The sequence below is a fragment of the Scyliorhinus canicula genome, chromosome 18, assembly GCF_902713615.1.
Source record: "Scyliorhinus canicula chromosome 18, sScyCan1.1, whole genome shotgun sequence".
NCBI classification, from domain to species: domain Eukaryota; kingdom Metazoa; phylum Chordata; class Chondrichthyes; order Carcharhiniformes; family Scyliorhinidae; genus Scyliorhinus; species Scyliorhinus canicula.
In genome coordinates, this window is record NC_052163.1 from 128,603,623 (window position 1) to 128,620,031 (window position 16,409).

General features: G+C 44.5%; 1 protein-coding gene across 2 annotated transcripts in view; it reads right to left on the reverse strand.

Annotated features, from left to right (window-relative positions):
* Positions 1-313: 313 nt before the first annotated feature.
* midn (midnolin) overlaps positions 314-16,409 on the reverse strand; it is a 35,954-nt gene continuing 19,858 nt past the window's right edge. Inside the window, exons 5-8 of one of the 2 annotated variants that reach the window (XM_038778336.1) lie at positions 15,831-16,217; positions 14,224-14,341; positions 13,183-13,467; positions 314-3,409 (exon numbers count right to left, since the gene is read on the reverse strand). In XM_038778336.1, coding sequence (XP_038634264.1) covers positions 3,147-3,409; positions 13,183-13,467; positions 14,224-14,341; positions 15,831-16,217 — 1,053 coding nt within the window. In that variant the 3' untranslated portion in view covers positions 314-3,146. The remainder of the gene's footprint in view (positions 3,410-13,182; positions 13,468-14,223; positions 14,342-15,830; positions 16,218-16,409) is intronic. The other variant, XM_038778335.1, reaches the window with a different exon arrangement.

The following is a 16,409-nucleotide window of genomic DNA, read 5'->3' on the forward strand; positions in this document are numbered from 1 at the left end:
CCTAGTCGCCACATTCTGGCGCCTGTTCGGGGAGGCTGGTACGGGAATTGAACTGTGCTGCTGGCCTGCCTTGGTTTGCTTTAAAAGCCAGCGATTTAGCCCTGTGCTAAACCAGCCCCATATTTCGTTTGGAAGTACATCCGGTGAGGAGTGGACACTCAGATGGTTTTGACTCCATAACCTTCCCAACACCATCTTGGCTCAAAGAAAAAAAAAAATGGTTTTGCCGTCAGCATCTTCAGGCTGAGGGGAACAAAAACTGGAGAATAAAGAATGTATAATGTATAAAAAACACAAAACAAGGAACAAGGCGTATGTTTATCACCAACATTTGGTCTTTTATTATTATTTATACCTGTGGAGTCGCTTTTTCAAATGCTATACAAAAATCTAATACAAGTTTGTACATGTTCAGATACCACATAACAACCAATTACTGTATGTCCCACAAACCATTGTCAAGTCCTAATGATACATGCATGTAAGTTTATCTACATACCAATACATTATAATTTACTGTTTTCTGCTTCATTCCAATGCTGTGGGTGACAGTGCGTCCACCCTTTTGTCTTGCCAAGTGTGTAAGGCAGAGGTAAATGCAAAATCCCAAGTGACAAGAAAAGTTTGGTTACATTTAACTAATCCCATCCCAAGTGAACTACAAGGCCCATTCCAAGTCACAATGAAATATATTGCTCAGGATAATGGAAACTGGTGCAGATTCCATGGAGGAGATTGCATCAACCCTGGCCATGTTTAAGCTGTGACGTTGTTTATCCTCCAAACTTTCAAATGCACAAATAAATACCTAGTTCACAGTCACCATTTTGGTTTATAAATTAATACAGTCACATTTGTGCTACACCAGTCTAGCTAGAACATTGTTTTTTTTTTAAATTGGCTACAAGAATACAGAATATTTAAATGAGGTGTTCATATATTTAATCCCCACCAACAAATTGGTGAATTAATGCATCTTTACGTTTTCTTTTAAAACCAGGATAGGGGCACAACGGATAGCACACCATACAAAGTCAGTTAAATATATATATATATTTATGTATATATATAAAAAACCTACAGTAAATACGAGCAGGAGGTTCACAAACAGAAGTGGGATGTTACAATGTGTGTGCCTAGTCACAACGGTACAGGACATAACAGAGGTCCAGATAGCACACCTCATGACATCGGGATGAAAGAACAGAGTTAGTTTGGAGAAGAGTGTCCCGACATTTTGTTTTGTATAGTAGCGAGCATAAACAGGTTTCAGTTCTATGACAAAGACAAGGAATGCAGCAACAAGAGAACGATGGAGAAACAAAATGGCCTCCCCACAGACTGTACGGTCATAGGTGCAGAGGAAGGGGTACTCTCCTCGCCAATGGGCCAAGGACACAGAAATAGACTTGGGAACAAAAAGGCACTTGTGTTACTGAGACTGGTGAGGAAGAGATTGGGTTGTGTATAATATTGTGACATCACAGTATTGCTATGGTAGGACCCTGGAAACCTCACCGACTTAAAATTGCAATTGCAGTTACCCTGCCAAATGAGTATAGACCCAATTACCTCAAACTACAAACACACTCCACACACACTGCATTGTGCTGTCCGCTTAGCAATTCCCACATTTTTAAAATTAAATCCAAACTGGGCTCCACAAAGGATCTCTAAGCTAACACACAGTTTGAGGATATTGGGCCATTTGGTAACAGTAGCCAATATTGTTAAGAACTGAATTTAATAAAGATTATATAGGCTTATGCAGCAAATTTCGTTTTAATGACCACCCCTCAGCCCCCACACGCGCACACACCCCAAAATACAAATTTATTTTCAAAATAATTATTGGGAAGCTCTGCCCATTTCCTCAGAAAATTAGAAATTGTACCATTGGACTAAACAGATACCATCTGTCGAGTGTAGAACAAACAACTAAGAGGTTTTGTGCCAACCAAGGTCCGCATTACAAGAATTATCTTCGCTCCCAGGCCTAGTTCGATGCCCATTGCCTGGACTGCACTGAGAACACAGCCTACATGTCTTCCGTCTTCTGGTAAGCAAAGGTGTGGTTTGCAAAATGCAATGAGAGAGAGAGAGAGAGGGAGAGAGACAAATTGAGTGATGGATCTCACAACTTATCTACAGTCTACGCTAGCTAGTACTGTACCATAAGTGTACCTCTAAATGATCTGCCTCAGTTGTGTCAGGGGAAAAAAACTTCCAAAAAAAAAAGGCTTATATTGGACCTGTGGATAGATTCACCCTTTCCCTCTCCCCAAAACAGGGCAAAAATGACTGAATTTATTGCCACGGTTTGCCCAGAACTGTTCTACTTGTGCCAGCAATTTAAGCCTTTCCTCCTTTGATACTGGTCATCATTAATGTGATGCTGAGAAAAACTGGCCATCCTTCCCCCCCCCCACCAAAATCCAGAGTTTCATCAGGGCTGACAAGACACGTGTGGTCATGTACACTTGCAGTCACCATCGGACAAGCTTGCTCAAAATGAAAAGCTACCTGTTCTCACGCTGTTAAAAATTGTGCAAAATTTCAGTAACTGAATGCTTTTGAGAGTGTCGGTGAACAATGCTACATACAGTTTTTTTTTAATAAATGACTTCATTTCTTTTCCGTCCGATAAAAGTGTAGTACCCCCATCGGCCTTCAATGAAGCGAAGAAGACTAAGATTGCAGCTCTCCTGCTACCTTTGTGTGAAGAACGATGCAACCATGGCAACAAGCAGCTGTATCGCGCAGTTTTCACCATCATCAGGAAAGGCATGCTCATGTCTGGACATGCCATGTCTTCTCCAATCTCCGTCATAATTGACCATTTTGTAACACAGCTGTTTATTGATACTGCAGGCACGACAACTGCTGTTTGTTAGATCCACTTAATCCTGTCACTTCTTTCCACCTTGAACTACAGATGGCATTCTTTGTTTTTTTTTTGTGGGAATTAAAAGTTTTTTTTTTAAAAGATGTACAGTCCTGATTCCAGGAGACCTTGTGCTTGCTCGCTCTCCCCCTCTCGCCAGCTTCCGTAAACTCCATCTGCAACCCTCTGAAAACTCGCTCAGAGTACACTGGGTCGCCGAAATCAAAAGTGAAGTCCTGTATGTCACCCTCCCCAGGCAGGACTACGCCACAACAAATTCAGACTTCATGTCAGCTTTGACCTCGGGTTTCCACACAGAGTCTTCAAAGTCTAAGTCTAGACTGCCATCACTGGATACACTGCTGTTGCTATTTGTCCGGCTGGACTTGCGGTTGGGCAGCCACTGGTATGGTGCCCTGGCATCGCGTCGGGCCTTCCTGCGCATCCTCTTCTGCTGCATCAACAGCTGCAGGCGCTCAACCTTGCAACGGGTAGCACGGTTTTCCGTCTGTCTCAGTCGGTCACCTGCATTGGAAGAAGGGGGAGAGAAAAACGTTAGAAAATTTCCTCTCATTCCAGTGGGTTCCATTATATTTAAATGGGCCAAGACAGGGCAGCACGGTGGCGCAGTGGGTTAGCCCTGCAGCCTCACGGCGCCGAGGTTCCAAGTTCGATCCCGGCTCTGGGTCACTGTCCGTGTGGAGTTTGCACATTCTCCCCGTGTTTGTGTGGGTTTCGCCCCCACAACCCAAAAAGATGTGAGGGTAGGTGGATTGGCCATGCTAAATTGCCCCTTAATTGGAAAAAATTAATTGGGTACTCTAAATTTTTTTTAAAACTGGGCCAAGACTGGTTTTGTTTCATCGGGTTGACCCAAGAGAATGAGGGTGATCCAAGTTGGGATTTTGTTGCACATTTCACAAACAGTCCCACCTTACTTATCAAGTGGATGGCTGGGATATGTCAATTATCCACACGACTTCTGCACTTGACTTTTGAAACATTATCATGTCAACTGTATATTCCCGGCCATGACAAATATCAGATCGGTTTCTATATTTTAGTTATTAATTCACAGCCCAGAGCCTTTGATTTCTTGAATCGGTTTCATTGTTGCCTTTTACTCCATACTGATTGGGCTGCTGTTCCAATATAGCCCTTCAGTCCCAATGGGATATCTTGGACCTAACCAGCTGGGAGAGAGTTAAAAAGCCAGTCGCTAAATGAGGGCGTATTAGTCACTGCAGACTAAGTCATTATTTCAAAGGTCTGTCTTTACCCCACCGAATGGAATTAAATAATACAGTGCATTACAGGAGATAATCCTGCAATACAAACTCCTGGGAATTGTATTGATTAAACATCAATGGTAGTGCATTCATTCATTACCATGGGAACAGACGGTTATCCTCATAGCTTCTATTAGATCTTTATTTGACAGAATACATAAGCTATTGGAAATTGAAAGAACCAGCTGGAACCCCAAAATCTCAATTCCCCTCAACTTGCTTTTAGTTTTTGTGGAGATGTGAAGTGGCTGTTTCCAATTGATTTGGAAAGTATGCAAATGCCACACTGTAGAAAGAATTGGGAGATTAACTGTGTCATTGAGAATGCATCAGTTTTCAATTATCTTTGAGGGCAGGGATAGATTAGGAAGCATTTGCATAGGCTTTTAGAAGTAACGCAAAGACACTTTTTCTGGAATTATTGCCATCCAAATTTCCAACTCCGCCCTCCTTCAATGTCTGCTGGTTTATTTAGAGTCCATGTTGCGGAATCTTCCAGGGTAGGAACACCCAAGGTGTCATTCCCAATCGGATTTTGGCCTTGCTGTTCCCAACTGTATGAATATTACGATCAGCTGCATCACCCAAGTAACAGAAGGACAGACTAAACAGCCTTTCTACTCATGAACAAAATCCAGTGATCCAGCTGCATATGTAAATCCCAAGTGAGGCCAGAAAGGAGCTATGATGCTGACTAATGGCTGGAAACAGCCTTCAGGGGTATTTTGTCGAGACTTGTGTCTGATTGTTCTTTCGATGAGTTACTGAAAGGCGGCCATTATACATGGAGTATCCGAGCTAGGAGTAGCTGGCTACATCCCAATTGCAGGACAGGTCTTTACTGCACCAGTTTTGGGGTGAACCAAAAGCAAAGTGAAAATCTTAATAGAATTGAGCACGCATGGATTGTCCCAAGGTCACGGAGCATGCTTGATGTACTGATATCAAGATCTTACTTCATAACGCCCCTTCCATGAAGAAGTGAGCAAAGCCAGAGATAAAAGGAAGCTTACTACCGCCGGAACAGGATCTTTACTGGTGACAAGTTGTCGTGGAGCAATTGCCAAGTTCCAGGCAGAGGTTCCCCACCTCACTGTCCTCTCAAACAAAAAAACACTTTCGGCAAACTTAAGTTTGCAGTTGCCACCGCTGCCCAAAATCTGCCAGTACGAACTACTGACAAACAAAATATAAAAAACTATTCAGCCCCTGTTTTGGAGGGTGAACACCCCCCCCCCCCCCCCCCCCATTCACTTACACAGCCCATTCAGAATGAGTACCTTGTCAGCACAAGGTCTTTGTCAAGTTTTTGTGTCACAGCTTACCCCAAAAGCACCCGTCAGACAGAAAAGGATCCCAAAGATTTAAGTTGGAGTAGGTTATGAAAACATTAATTTCCTTTTGTATCAGAACTCATGCCAGAAATGAGCTAGCCGGACCAGACTTTACAATTTCACCTTTGTCTTGTTGCAATTTTGAAAACTAACAGAGGCAGTAATTTCCTACTGCAAGCTCGGTCTTATATCTGTTACTGTGGCAACTGTCTCATCATCGACTATTTTCCTTGTTTATCAGTGTTTAAGGACTCTAGTTCACATCACCAAATGGTGAGTGACCACATGAGCTCACTCAGGCGGTCAGGTAAAGTCTTTGCATTGATTTAGCACCTGGACACAGCTTCAGGATATCTCTAAGCACTTTGACAACTAATGGACCAGCTTTGACTTAAAGTCACCACTTCTACAAAATGCAGCAACAAAAATGGTGCACAGCTGGATCCAAATGAGTGGTCAGACACTCCGATTTTCTAATGGTGACACTGGTTAATTACAGGCCAGGGTCCCAGGTCACCACTTCAAGCTCTCTTGCACCAAACTGCGCAGCAAATGGGGTCTTGGTTTAATATCCAAACTACTGTGTAGAATCATAGAATTTACAGTCCCGAAGGAGTGTAATTTTGCCCATCGAGTCCGCACGGCCCTTGGAAAGAGTACCCCATTTAATCCCACACTTCCAACCTATCCCCGTAACCCAGTAACCCCACCTCAACCTTTTTTGGACACTAAGGGCAATTTAGCATGGCCAATCCACCTGACCCGCACATCTTTGAACTGTGGAAGGAAACCGGAGCACCCGGAAGAAACCCATGCAAACACGGGGAGAACGTACATACTCCGCACAGACAGTGACCCAAGCCGGGAATCGAACCTGGGACCCTGGAGCTGTGAAACAACTGTGCTACCGTGCTGCCCACACTAATTGAATAATATTCGGCTGGATTCTCCGTTCCTCAGGCTAAGTGTTGATGCCGGGGCACAAATTGTGGACTTCCACAACAGCAAAACTGGCACCACACCTGAACCGATTTAGTGAGTGTTAAGGGGCTGGCACGACTGCCACGATTCCAGTGAGAAACGCTGCCGATTCGCAAATGGATCTACGGAGGCTGATAAGCTGCAGCCTCATATACACACTCCCCACACACATCATCCCAAGATGGCATTGGTTGTGCTGGAGCGTGCCCATATGGTTGGTGGGTCAGCTGGGGCCAGAGAAATTGGCGCCTGCCTAGAGTTTGGCATCCGAACTAATTCTCCACCTAATCGCGTTTCCAGATTCCGGCGTCAGTCGACAGAAAATCCCGCCCAGTATCTTACGGGTTTATAAGATGATCAGGGGAATAGATAGACAGTCAGAGACTTTTTCCTCGGGTGGAACAAACCATTACAAGGGGACATAAATTTAAGGTGAATGGTGGAAGATATAGGGGGGATGTCAGAGGTAGGTTCTTTACCCAGAGAGTAGTGGGGGCATGGAATGCACTGCCTGTGGAAGTAGTTGAGTCGGAAACATTAGGGACCTTCAAGCGGCTATTGGATAGGTACATGGATTACGGTAGAATGATGGGGTGTCGATTAATTTGTTCTTAATCTAGGACTAAAGTTCGGCACAACATTGTGGGCCGAAGGGCCTGTTCTGTGCTGTATTTTTCTATATTCTATGTCATATAAACCAGTGTCAACATCTGGTCTGTGATGAATTGGCCTGTCTCAGCCTCCGTGATGGTCCTTTAATCGGAGAGTTACTCACCACCACGACAGCTTATTAAGAAAAAAAGGCACTCCAGATAAACCTGGGATAAGTGGAGCTTCAGATGACTGTTCCCCCCTACTTTAGTCTACGAGAATCAGAAATCCTTAATTATACATTTTGGCAGTTTCCATACAGTTGCAAACCACTACAGCTGCTCCTGTGGCTGCCGGAAGAGCAGACAGCATCAATTAAACCCTAGTGCTTACATTCAGCTGCTGCTGAAAAAGCAATTTCCTGTTTGGCTGCCGCAGGTTTAAAAATACCTGGCAGAGTCAGAGAGTGCGTAATTGAGCCAACACCTGACGACAAATATAAAAAAAGTCTTCCAACCATCAGGAATCCAAGGAGGGTTGAAACATTCCTCAATTTTGCCCAATAACAAGTCAAAATCAAACTAATCCTTAGCAACAGTTCATTGTCCGCGGGCAGGCGTGTAAAATAGGTCTGAGCGCTGTGCAATTAGGGCACATAGCTTAATGTACAGGCCCATGAATATATGAATGGTGGTGGGAGGGCAAAAGGGAAGGAAGTTGTTACCAGCTCGATGAATTTATTATACTTTTGTCCTCTGCCAAATGTGTGTGTGTGTGTGCTCAGGCAAGAGATAAGCAGCCGATTACGCAGTGAAACCAGTTAACTTCAACTAGTTAACTGTTAAACACCGCGGTATTCTTTGGTACAAAGGCCTGAGCTGGAAACCACAAGGTATAGCACAGCTAAGCCATACGCAATAGCTATGCTCTCCTGCACCTTCCTGTGCCAACTGCCCTCCCCCTCCACCCCCACTTCCCCACCACCCTCCCTGCCTGTGCAAACCACCTCCCTTCAACGCAACTGCTGCTGCCTGCTGTGTGGGCGGATAGAATGCAAATACCGAGAAGCTAGCCCCTGCAGGCACCACACACCTGCCAAAAACAAAAGTGAAGAAAATGCTCCATTGTTCCCCTTCCTTCATGGCTTCCATCTAGGCATAGACTTCGATGCGCAAACAGACAAGAGTTTAGGCCAACCCAAGAGATGCAAATCTGGACCCAAACTGGTTGCATTTCAAATTTCTTTCCTACGGGTACATTTTAGGCAAATCGTCAAGGCAGGGAACTTTAACAATTTTGCTGCAAAGGAGCTACTTTCTCTTCCTTATTCTATTATTGCAGCCTTGCAAATGTGAGCAAAGATAAAGAGGTGTCTGCACTAACAAAAACAATTCTCACTGGTGGACTACCTCTAGTTCCAAAGCATTCAATTGTATTTGATTATGTGCCTCTCGCCTCCCCAAACTTTGTACGGTTCCCATTAAGAAACCAATTCACATTGGCAAACCGTCGGGCGACGCAAGCAAAGAATGCACATTTATTCCAGAACCTTACTGTTAATAGACTTTTGATTCCCATGTCGACCGGGGTCTGTAGCATGGGCAGGCTGTTCCTCACAATTACAGAGTGTGAATCACTGCCATCTGCTGTGTTCGAGATACAAACATAGCCTCAAGGTCCACTGTCACAGACAGTTGCTGCAAATGAACTTTCATGAGGTGGGTGCTGTGTTCTTTGTTATTACACAGGGTTGAAAGACTCCACTGTTCCTGTAGCTGCACATTCTGCTACCAAGGGCACCAACAAAAGGTCAGAAAAGATCTGTTATTGGACCCGATTCATTTATTCCATTTTAACATTTAAGATGCTGGAACAAAGTGTGCAGCCATGATTTATTTCATTTTAATTCATTTACTGCTTCACAGCAACGCTGTGAACTCTGGCACTGTTGTAATCTATTTCAGTAACCACACCTTTTGTGTGGTTGCCATCGCCCCAGCAACGGTCCCTGAAAAGTACACGTACAAAATACACAGTAACTCCAAAGGCAGTGCCTACCCACAAAAAATCAGGGGGAAGCTTGCTCACGTGACTGTCCAAAGGCAGGAGAGTAAACCCACAAAGGGCTTTTGTCCTGCTGAAGAACATATAGTTACAAAAAATAAACGCAATGGCGCACTGTACTGGATACCACATGATTGAAGAGTAAAGGAGGTTAGGTCAGGAGGCAGTGATTATTCGACATAGTACAACTGCTGTTTACTTCTTTTTAAAAGCCCAGACTGTAGAAATTTACAAAAGGTAAATTGTTGAAGCGTTCTGGGGTCATAAGAGAAAGAGGAGGGGTTCAGTAGAAGTGGTCTGTGACGAGGAGGAAGTACACGTTGGAATTCAGAGGTGCAATGATCACAGTAATTTCACCAACAGTAAGACTAGATCAGGGGTGGGCAAACTTTTCCGTGCAAGGGCCACATTCAGAAATTCACAATTTTAAAGGGCCGCATAGTATATTAATTAATAATCCCGGTTGTAATCAATTAGCTTGCGGCATATACCTCAGCGCTTCCCCCGGCGGCATCCTGCCTTTAGCCCTCTTTTTCTCTACTTTTCAAAAATGGCGCTTCACCCGGTTATGATTCTGGGCGCCTCATATAGAACATAGAACAGTACAGCACAGAACAGGCCCTTCGGCCCTCGATGTTGTGCCGAGCAATGATCACCCTACTCAAGTCAACGTATCCACCCTATACTAGTAACCCAACAGCCCCCCCCCCCCCCCCCCATTAACCTTATAAAAAATTTTTTAAAAATTTCAAAAAAAAAAAAAAATTTTTTTTAATGACTTGATCTTGGTGGGCCGCATAAATACCTTTGGCGGGCCGCATGCAGCCCACGGGCCGTAGTTTGCCCACCCCTGGACTAGTGGACACTCCGCAGAGAGCAGCCCAAGACAGATAAGCTTGCACCTCGAGCCAGCTAAGAGTGCAAGGGAAATCTCTCCAAAAATGTCTGCAGCATTAAATCCTTGGGAGAAACTTTGCATTCAGAGCGTGGATAGAGTGCAAAAAGAAACTACCCCCTATCTTTAACAATGTTTGAAATGTGTGGCATGAGACTTTCATCTGAGATCAGAGGAGGTAGGCAACATTGATAGACACAGAAAGAACCAAAAGTGGAGCAATCAAGCAAGAGTATGGAGGCAGGCCATATGCAGACAAGTCAAGCAAAATACAGAGCTCAAGCATTAATAGAAAATGTGGGGAGGAAGAGGGAGCGTGACCTTTGTTTAGATTTAGGCTACAGACTAACCAATGAATACTCCAATTGATACCAAGAAACAATTAGGCTCAGAATTCTTTCTAAAAATAAAAAAAAACTGTGGTTGTGACTGTGCCTGCTACATTGACTGCAAAAGCATCATTGTAAAAAAATCTTTCAAGAAGGTTTAAATTATTCATGGCTGTATATGTTGCAGTCAATGGCCTTTCCTGCAATTTCCTCATTCCGTTCCAAGCTGCTGACCTCTCTCTGCTACAATGTCAGCTATTTCCACATTTGTCTGAATATGTTGCCTTGTTTGGGTCTTTAAATAGTAAAAAAAAAACACCAAGAAAAAAAAATCCAACAAATTCTCTTCCACAATTTTTTTCCTGTTATTTACTATCCGTGGTATCACACTGAATGAGATACTTTCAGCATGAAGTCACGGAGACGCATTAAGGGGCCCTCCTCTCACTTCAAGTGACAGATGTTCCAAGAAACTGGATAATTAAAGCCCTGGTTTGGGGGGTGGGATGAGAGAGAGAGAGAGAGAGAGAGAACAGCCCAGGTACAAGTCCAATTTACAGCCCGCCTTTAATGCAGCTGCAATCCCGCAGCACCCATTCTCGTTAATTCTTCCTGTTCCCAAGTGATGTTTGTTCTATCTGGTTTGACTTTAACAACAGCTGCTGTATGACAGAAAAAGCACACGCTAGCACGTCTGCTCGCATTCTCCGCCTAAAACAGCCCCTGGTAAGAATACATTGGAATAAAAACTGCTAAGTACGGAACATTTAAAATGAACATCTTGCTCGTAAAGTGCTGTGCGAGCCAGTGTAGCATTTAGTCAACATTCTGTTCCAACAGATTTCCTCATACTTTTGCCCTCTCTCCTCCCTGACTCCATCAAGTCATTCTGGCCGATTGTTTCCCCAGCACCCTGCCCCTCAACTCTTTAAAGAGTAGATTTTGGTAGTGGTTTAACCAGCAGGGGTAGGCATTTTTTTCAATCTGCATTTGCAGACATAGACTTGTAAGCTGGGGCAGAGAGATTGTGGACAAAAATATATCCTCTGGCCAATTTCCTTTATTTTGTAGGCAAGAGATGCTAGCATTACCCAACAATGCACTGAATACAGACACACTCAAATCTCACTTCATATGGTTCCACTCAGGGCTATTTCAGAATTACTCTTCACTATTTGTCACACGATGCATTTGAAATGCAAACTATTTACATTTCTGGGAAAAATTAACAAGATTGCGAATATAATTACTAGAATTTTTTTGCAATTCCTATTTATCCAATGAGTATTTCAGCACCTTAGGCACCCAGCCTCCCCTACCGCTGGAAATGTGTGCGACTTGACCACAGTTGCCAATGTGCAAGTACACACCTCAGCCAGTGGCAGTATGGACCCTGCCTGTGCTGCTTTCTATGTGTAACAGACCTAGTGGTTGCAAAATTAAACTCATTCAAGTAAATGGGAACAAAGTCAAAATAGCGAGCGTGTTTAGCTGCCTGTTCCCCAGCGCTCGCAGTGCCGATAAATACATGGCTATTCAACGTGACTCGCGTTAAATAAGGGACTTCAGCGGGGAACGCATGACCGAGGCCACACACAACCCCGTTTTCTTCACTGAGGAGCTACGCTCACTGGATCTCCTCAGTGTAGCGAGAGATCGGGGCACCAATTTTAAATCTCCAAAGTCCCCCCGAGGCGATCCCCAACCCTCCCCAAGCCCCAATGCGCTTTGGGATGGTGCCCGCCCACCCAACACCAAACCAAGGCACCCTGGCACCCCGGTCCGATCGCCAGCACAGAAAAAATGCCAGCTTGGCACCATGGCAGTGTCTTGCCAGCTGGCATTGCCACTGGGGCATCTTGACAGTGCTTGGCTGGGTACCATCCTCCCCAAAGGGCATGCACCAAGGGACCTCCAATCCCCTGGGAGACCCCCAGGAGTGCCATTCTGTCTGGTCTTTGCTGGTGGAAACTAGTACTGAATGTCGCTCGCCTGAGATCTCCGAGACAAAGTGGATAAATCCCACACCTCGGGTACCTACACAAATGATGCTAGCTGCCTCACTTTAATATGCAGATTTGCTAAAATGTGATCCTGCTCACAATGGGTGGGATTCACATCGCAACGTCTCGCGAGACCGCGTTGTATCTGGCAAAGCTTTGCGAGCTGGGCAGATCCCAGGACCATGGTCTCCCGGCTTCTATTGGGCATATTGGGGTGCAGAGTGGCTGTTGGATCAGCCTCAGTGTCTATCAAAGTTATAATTCGACTAGAAGCTTTGGCAGATGGGAGGGAAAGAACTATATATAAAAGCAGTAAGACAAAGATTCACTGAACTGAAAGTGCTGAAAGAAGATTTGCTGCCACGTTTCCTACATTATAAAACAATGGCTGAAGTACTGCATTGGCGCCGAGACAGAGGTCATGAAAGGTGCTATAGAAATGCAAGGACTTTCTTTTTTAAAATAAATAGAGTGCCCGATTCTTTTCTTTTCCAATTAAGAGTCAATTTAGCCCGGCCAATCCACCTACGCTGCACATCTTTTTGGGTTGTGGGGGGTGAGACCCGCGCAGACACGGACAGAATGTGCAAACTCCACACGGATAGTGACTTGGGGCCGGGTTCGAACCCGGATCCACGGCGGCATGAGGCAGCAGTGCTAACAACCAAGCCCGACATGCGTATTTCCAATCAAACTAATCTGACTTTGTGGGAACCAACAGGAAGATTTTGAACTTTGGATACAGACTTGGATCAAGTGAGTTTGTGTGCTGTATACCACCCAGAGTTCTCTGGCATTCTCGGATAACTCACCACTTGACTTGCACATCCTGATCTGGCTCTGGCACTGGACAAGGGAGTGAAGCGGTTGTGGGATCGTGTCTTCAGAGGTAGTTTTGTTTGAGCAGCCGGGAGAAGGTGGCGAGGGTGATGGCGTGTTGGGCGCACACTGCGTCTGGCAGCGCAGTTGTGTTAGGGACTGTGGCATCCCCTGGTAGTGACGGGTCGCACTCAACAGGTCGTTCAAGATCTGCAGGATGGTGGTGATGTCACGGCGGGGCCTTCCAGTGCTGTCCTGGCAATTTGGATGCAAAGTGCCTGGTTTGAGAAGGAAAGAAAAAATCAAATGAATAAATGAATGAATGAATGAATGAATGCAGACAAGAAGAGTTTCAAGGCACGATTATGCCACAGCCCACCAGAGGGAAATACCAGAACATTTCCTTCTGTTGCGACAGGGAAACCAATTAATTTCATTTAACTGCTACAAACAACAAACACGGATTGAACACATTTTCCACATCCTAGGTATAATAAAAAGCACAAAAGTGGCATGGGAAAGAAAAACTGCACCGCACTTGACGTAGGGAGTAAGAAAATCAAACAAACAGAAAAATTAACAGGTATAGTTCCAGCCAACACCATTCCCTACAGAACTTTGTTAAATAAATAAATAAATCAAAATAAATCCCCCCCCTCCCCATGTGACTATTCAAATGCATCCTTCCAGCTGAAGGCATGGTAGCACAGTGGTTAGCAATGTTGCTTCACAGCGCCAGGGACCCGGGTTTGATTACTGGCTTGGGTCACTGTCTGTGTGGAGTCTGCACGTTCTCCCCGTGTGTGCGTGGGTTTCCTCCGGGTGCTCCGGTTTTCTCTCCCACAAGCCCCGAAAGACGTGCTTGTTAGGTGAATTGGACATTCTGAATTCTCCCTCAGTGTACCCGAACAGGCGCCGGAATGTGGCGACTAGGGGCTTTTCACAGTAACTTCATTGCAGTGTTAATGTAAGCCTACTTGTGACAATAAAGATTATTATTATTTGAAAAAAAAAACGCAAGAACGTTGAATTACCAGAGAACGTTCCTGAGAAAACCCCAGGTGCATGGTTGACAAAACTCTCAATGATGGCACCTGGCTTTCGAGACTTGCTTGAAGTAGTTGGGCTATTGCTTCTCGTACTGCAGTCACCCTGAAAAAAAAACAGTATTATGTAATGCCACCAGAGCCAGAAACGAACAAAAACTGAGAACGCCAAGTGCCCAGGTGGATGGATCTAATCTTTCACTTTCTCCATCTTTTGTTCTTTCCCCAACTGTTTTGCAATCGATGTGTTACAATCGTATGAAGTTTGTTGAACTATCTGGCACATTTACAAATCAATACGCCAAGTGAATGATTAAAGTCGTTATTTATGGATCATGTTTAACAACAAGGAACAAAGACGCTATTTGCAAGCAAAAGCAACTGTTTACCCCTCCAATCCCTGCATCCAATTAAGCCAACGGATAGAACGCTTTGGAGGTTGCACTATGTGTTACTGATATGTCGTTCTTTAACGGAATGCAAAACAGGAAACTGGAAGAACGGAAGACTTGCAGATAAGCTGAGCAACAGCATACATCCCATCTTTCTTCATAGGGACATGGTTTCCTGTCCCTGGTTACAAACATGGCCAATTGTATTGCCCTACCTAATCTGGCACCTTTCCTCCTCTCAACAGTTTTGAACTGTCTGAAGCATTCAATGGTTAATTGAGCCGATTAACAGGGCCGACCCCGTGCTAATGCAAAACTATATATCACCAGTTAATGCAACAGAGTTTGCTCGTGGAGCCCTCTGAGCTGGTCATTATGGTTAATCAGGGAAAGCTCACCACAATAATAAATTATCTTAATTTCAACTCAGTTAATGCTTTTGGCAGGCAGACAATAAAGACAGCTGACTATTCCCCAAAGATATCCTTGCTGAGAACCTGGCCATCAGAAATGAGATATTAATAAAACATTTCTGTTACATTTAGAAACAATAGGGCATCCCAGTAGAATCAGTTTATTAATATTTCTATCATGTCCTTAAAATGCCCTAAAAGTCCATTATTGATCATAACAGAGGTGCACTGGCCCCAGATATTATTGCCAATTATTATATAAACATTGCTCTATAGATTGTTTAAGGGGAGAGAAGTTACATTACGTTTTGAGAAATAATGTTGCTGATTTTTCGCCAAGGAACTGAGATTTTCCGTTTTATTGACATGTTCCTTTCTAAAACAAAGAAAAAAATAGCCAATTGCCCTGGCCCTTGTCCTCCAGCTTCCATATTCCCAATCTCTCCTGACGGTTCAAGTTTATGCCACATATGCATAAGCCATCAGGCATATGTGAGTGTCAGCAATGTACTGACCACAGGAGACATGGAGCCTGATTCGGTCATCACCCATGTTCACACATAAACCTCCAGCAGCTTTGACCAGACAGCAATGAGAACTGGGAACTTTTGGGAAATGAGAACGCCCTCTCTGGCCCAGGGTCACGGAGCTTAGTTTCAGCTATCCCAGCTGAGGTTAAGTTATCAAGTCAAGTTTGGGTGAGCAATTGTAACTATTCAAAACAAAAAAAAACAGTTTTAAGATGTGGTTGTATCCCGTTGCGCAATACCACCATGACACATTATCATACCTCAGCGCAAGATGAAGAAGCAATGTTGTGGCTGGTTGTTGACGTACTGGCCCCATGTGAGCGGAAAGATCCTGCAGTGACTGAAGGTGGGCGAGCTGGGCTGAAGCAGGTGGTGGCTGCTGCTGGGCCAGGGCTTGCCGTTGCTTGCTGGCAGGCCGATATGTGGTTACAGTTTGAGGCTCCAACAGTTTGCCTGTGAAGTCCTTGAGCATTGGCAAAGCTGGGCGCTGCTGCCCCTCCGCTGCTCTCCCGACTGGCTATCACGTGCCTGTGCTGGAGCTGACTGCCAGCCTGCTGGGCTGCCAACTGGAGCTGAACAAACATCATGTGATCTCCAACCCGCAGGGCAAGTGTCAAAGGTGACCGTCCTGACAGAAAGTCATTGACCTGAAAGGAAAAAGAATGAATCAGGCGTAAAACTTTGATCTTATATCAGGCACGTTAACCCCTTCACAGATGAAAGTAAATAAGCTTAATGTAGAATGGAAGTACTTCAGCTAACTTCTATCGCGTGACTTCACATCAGAAGATCCAATGAAGCTTAATCGCTCTAAGTGGAATTATGTTTAACTGAATTAT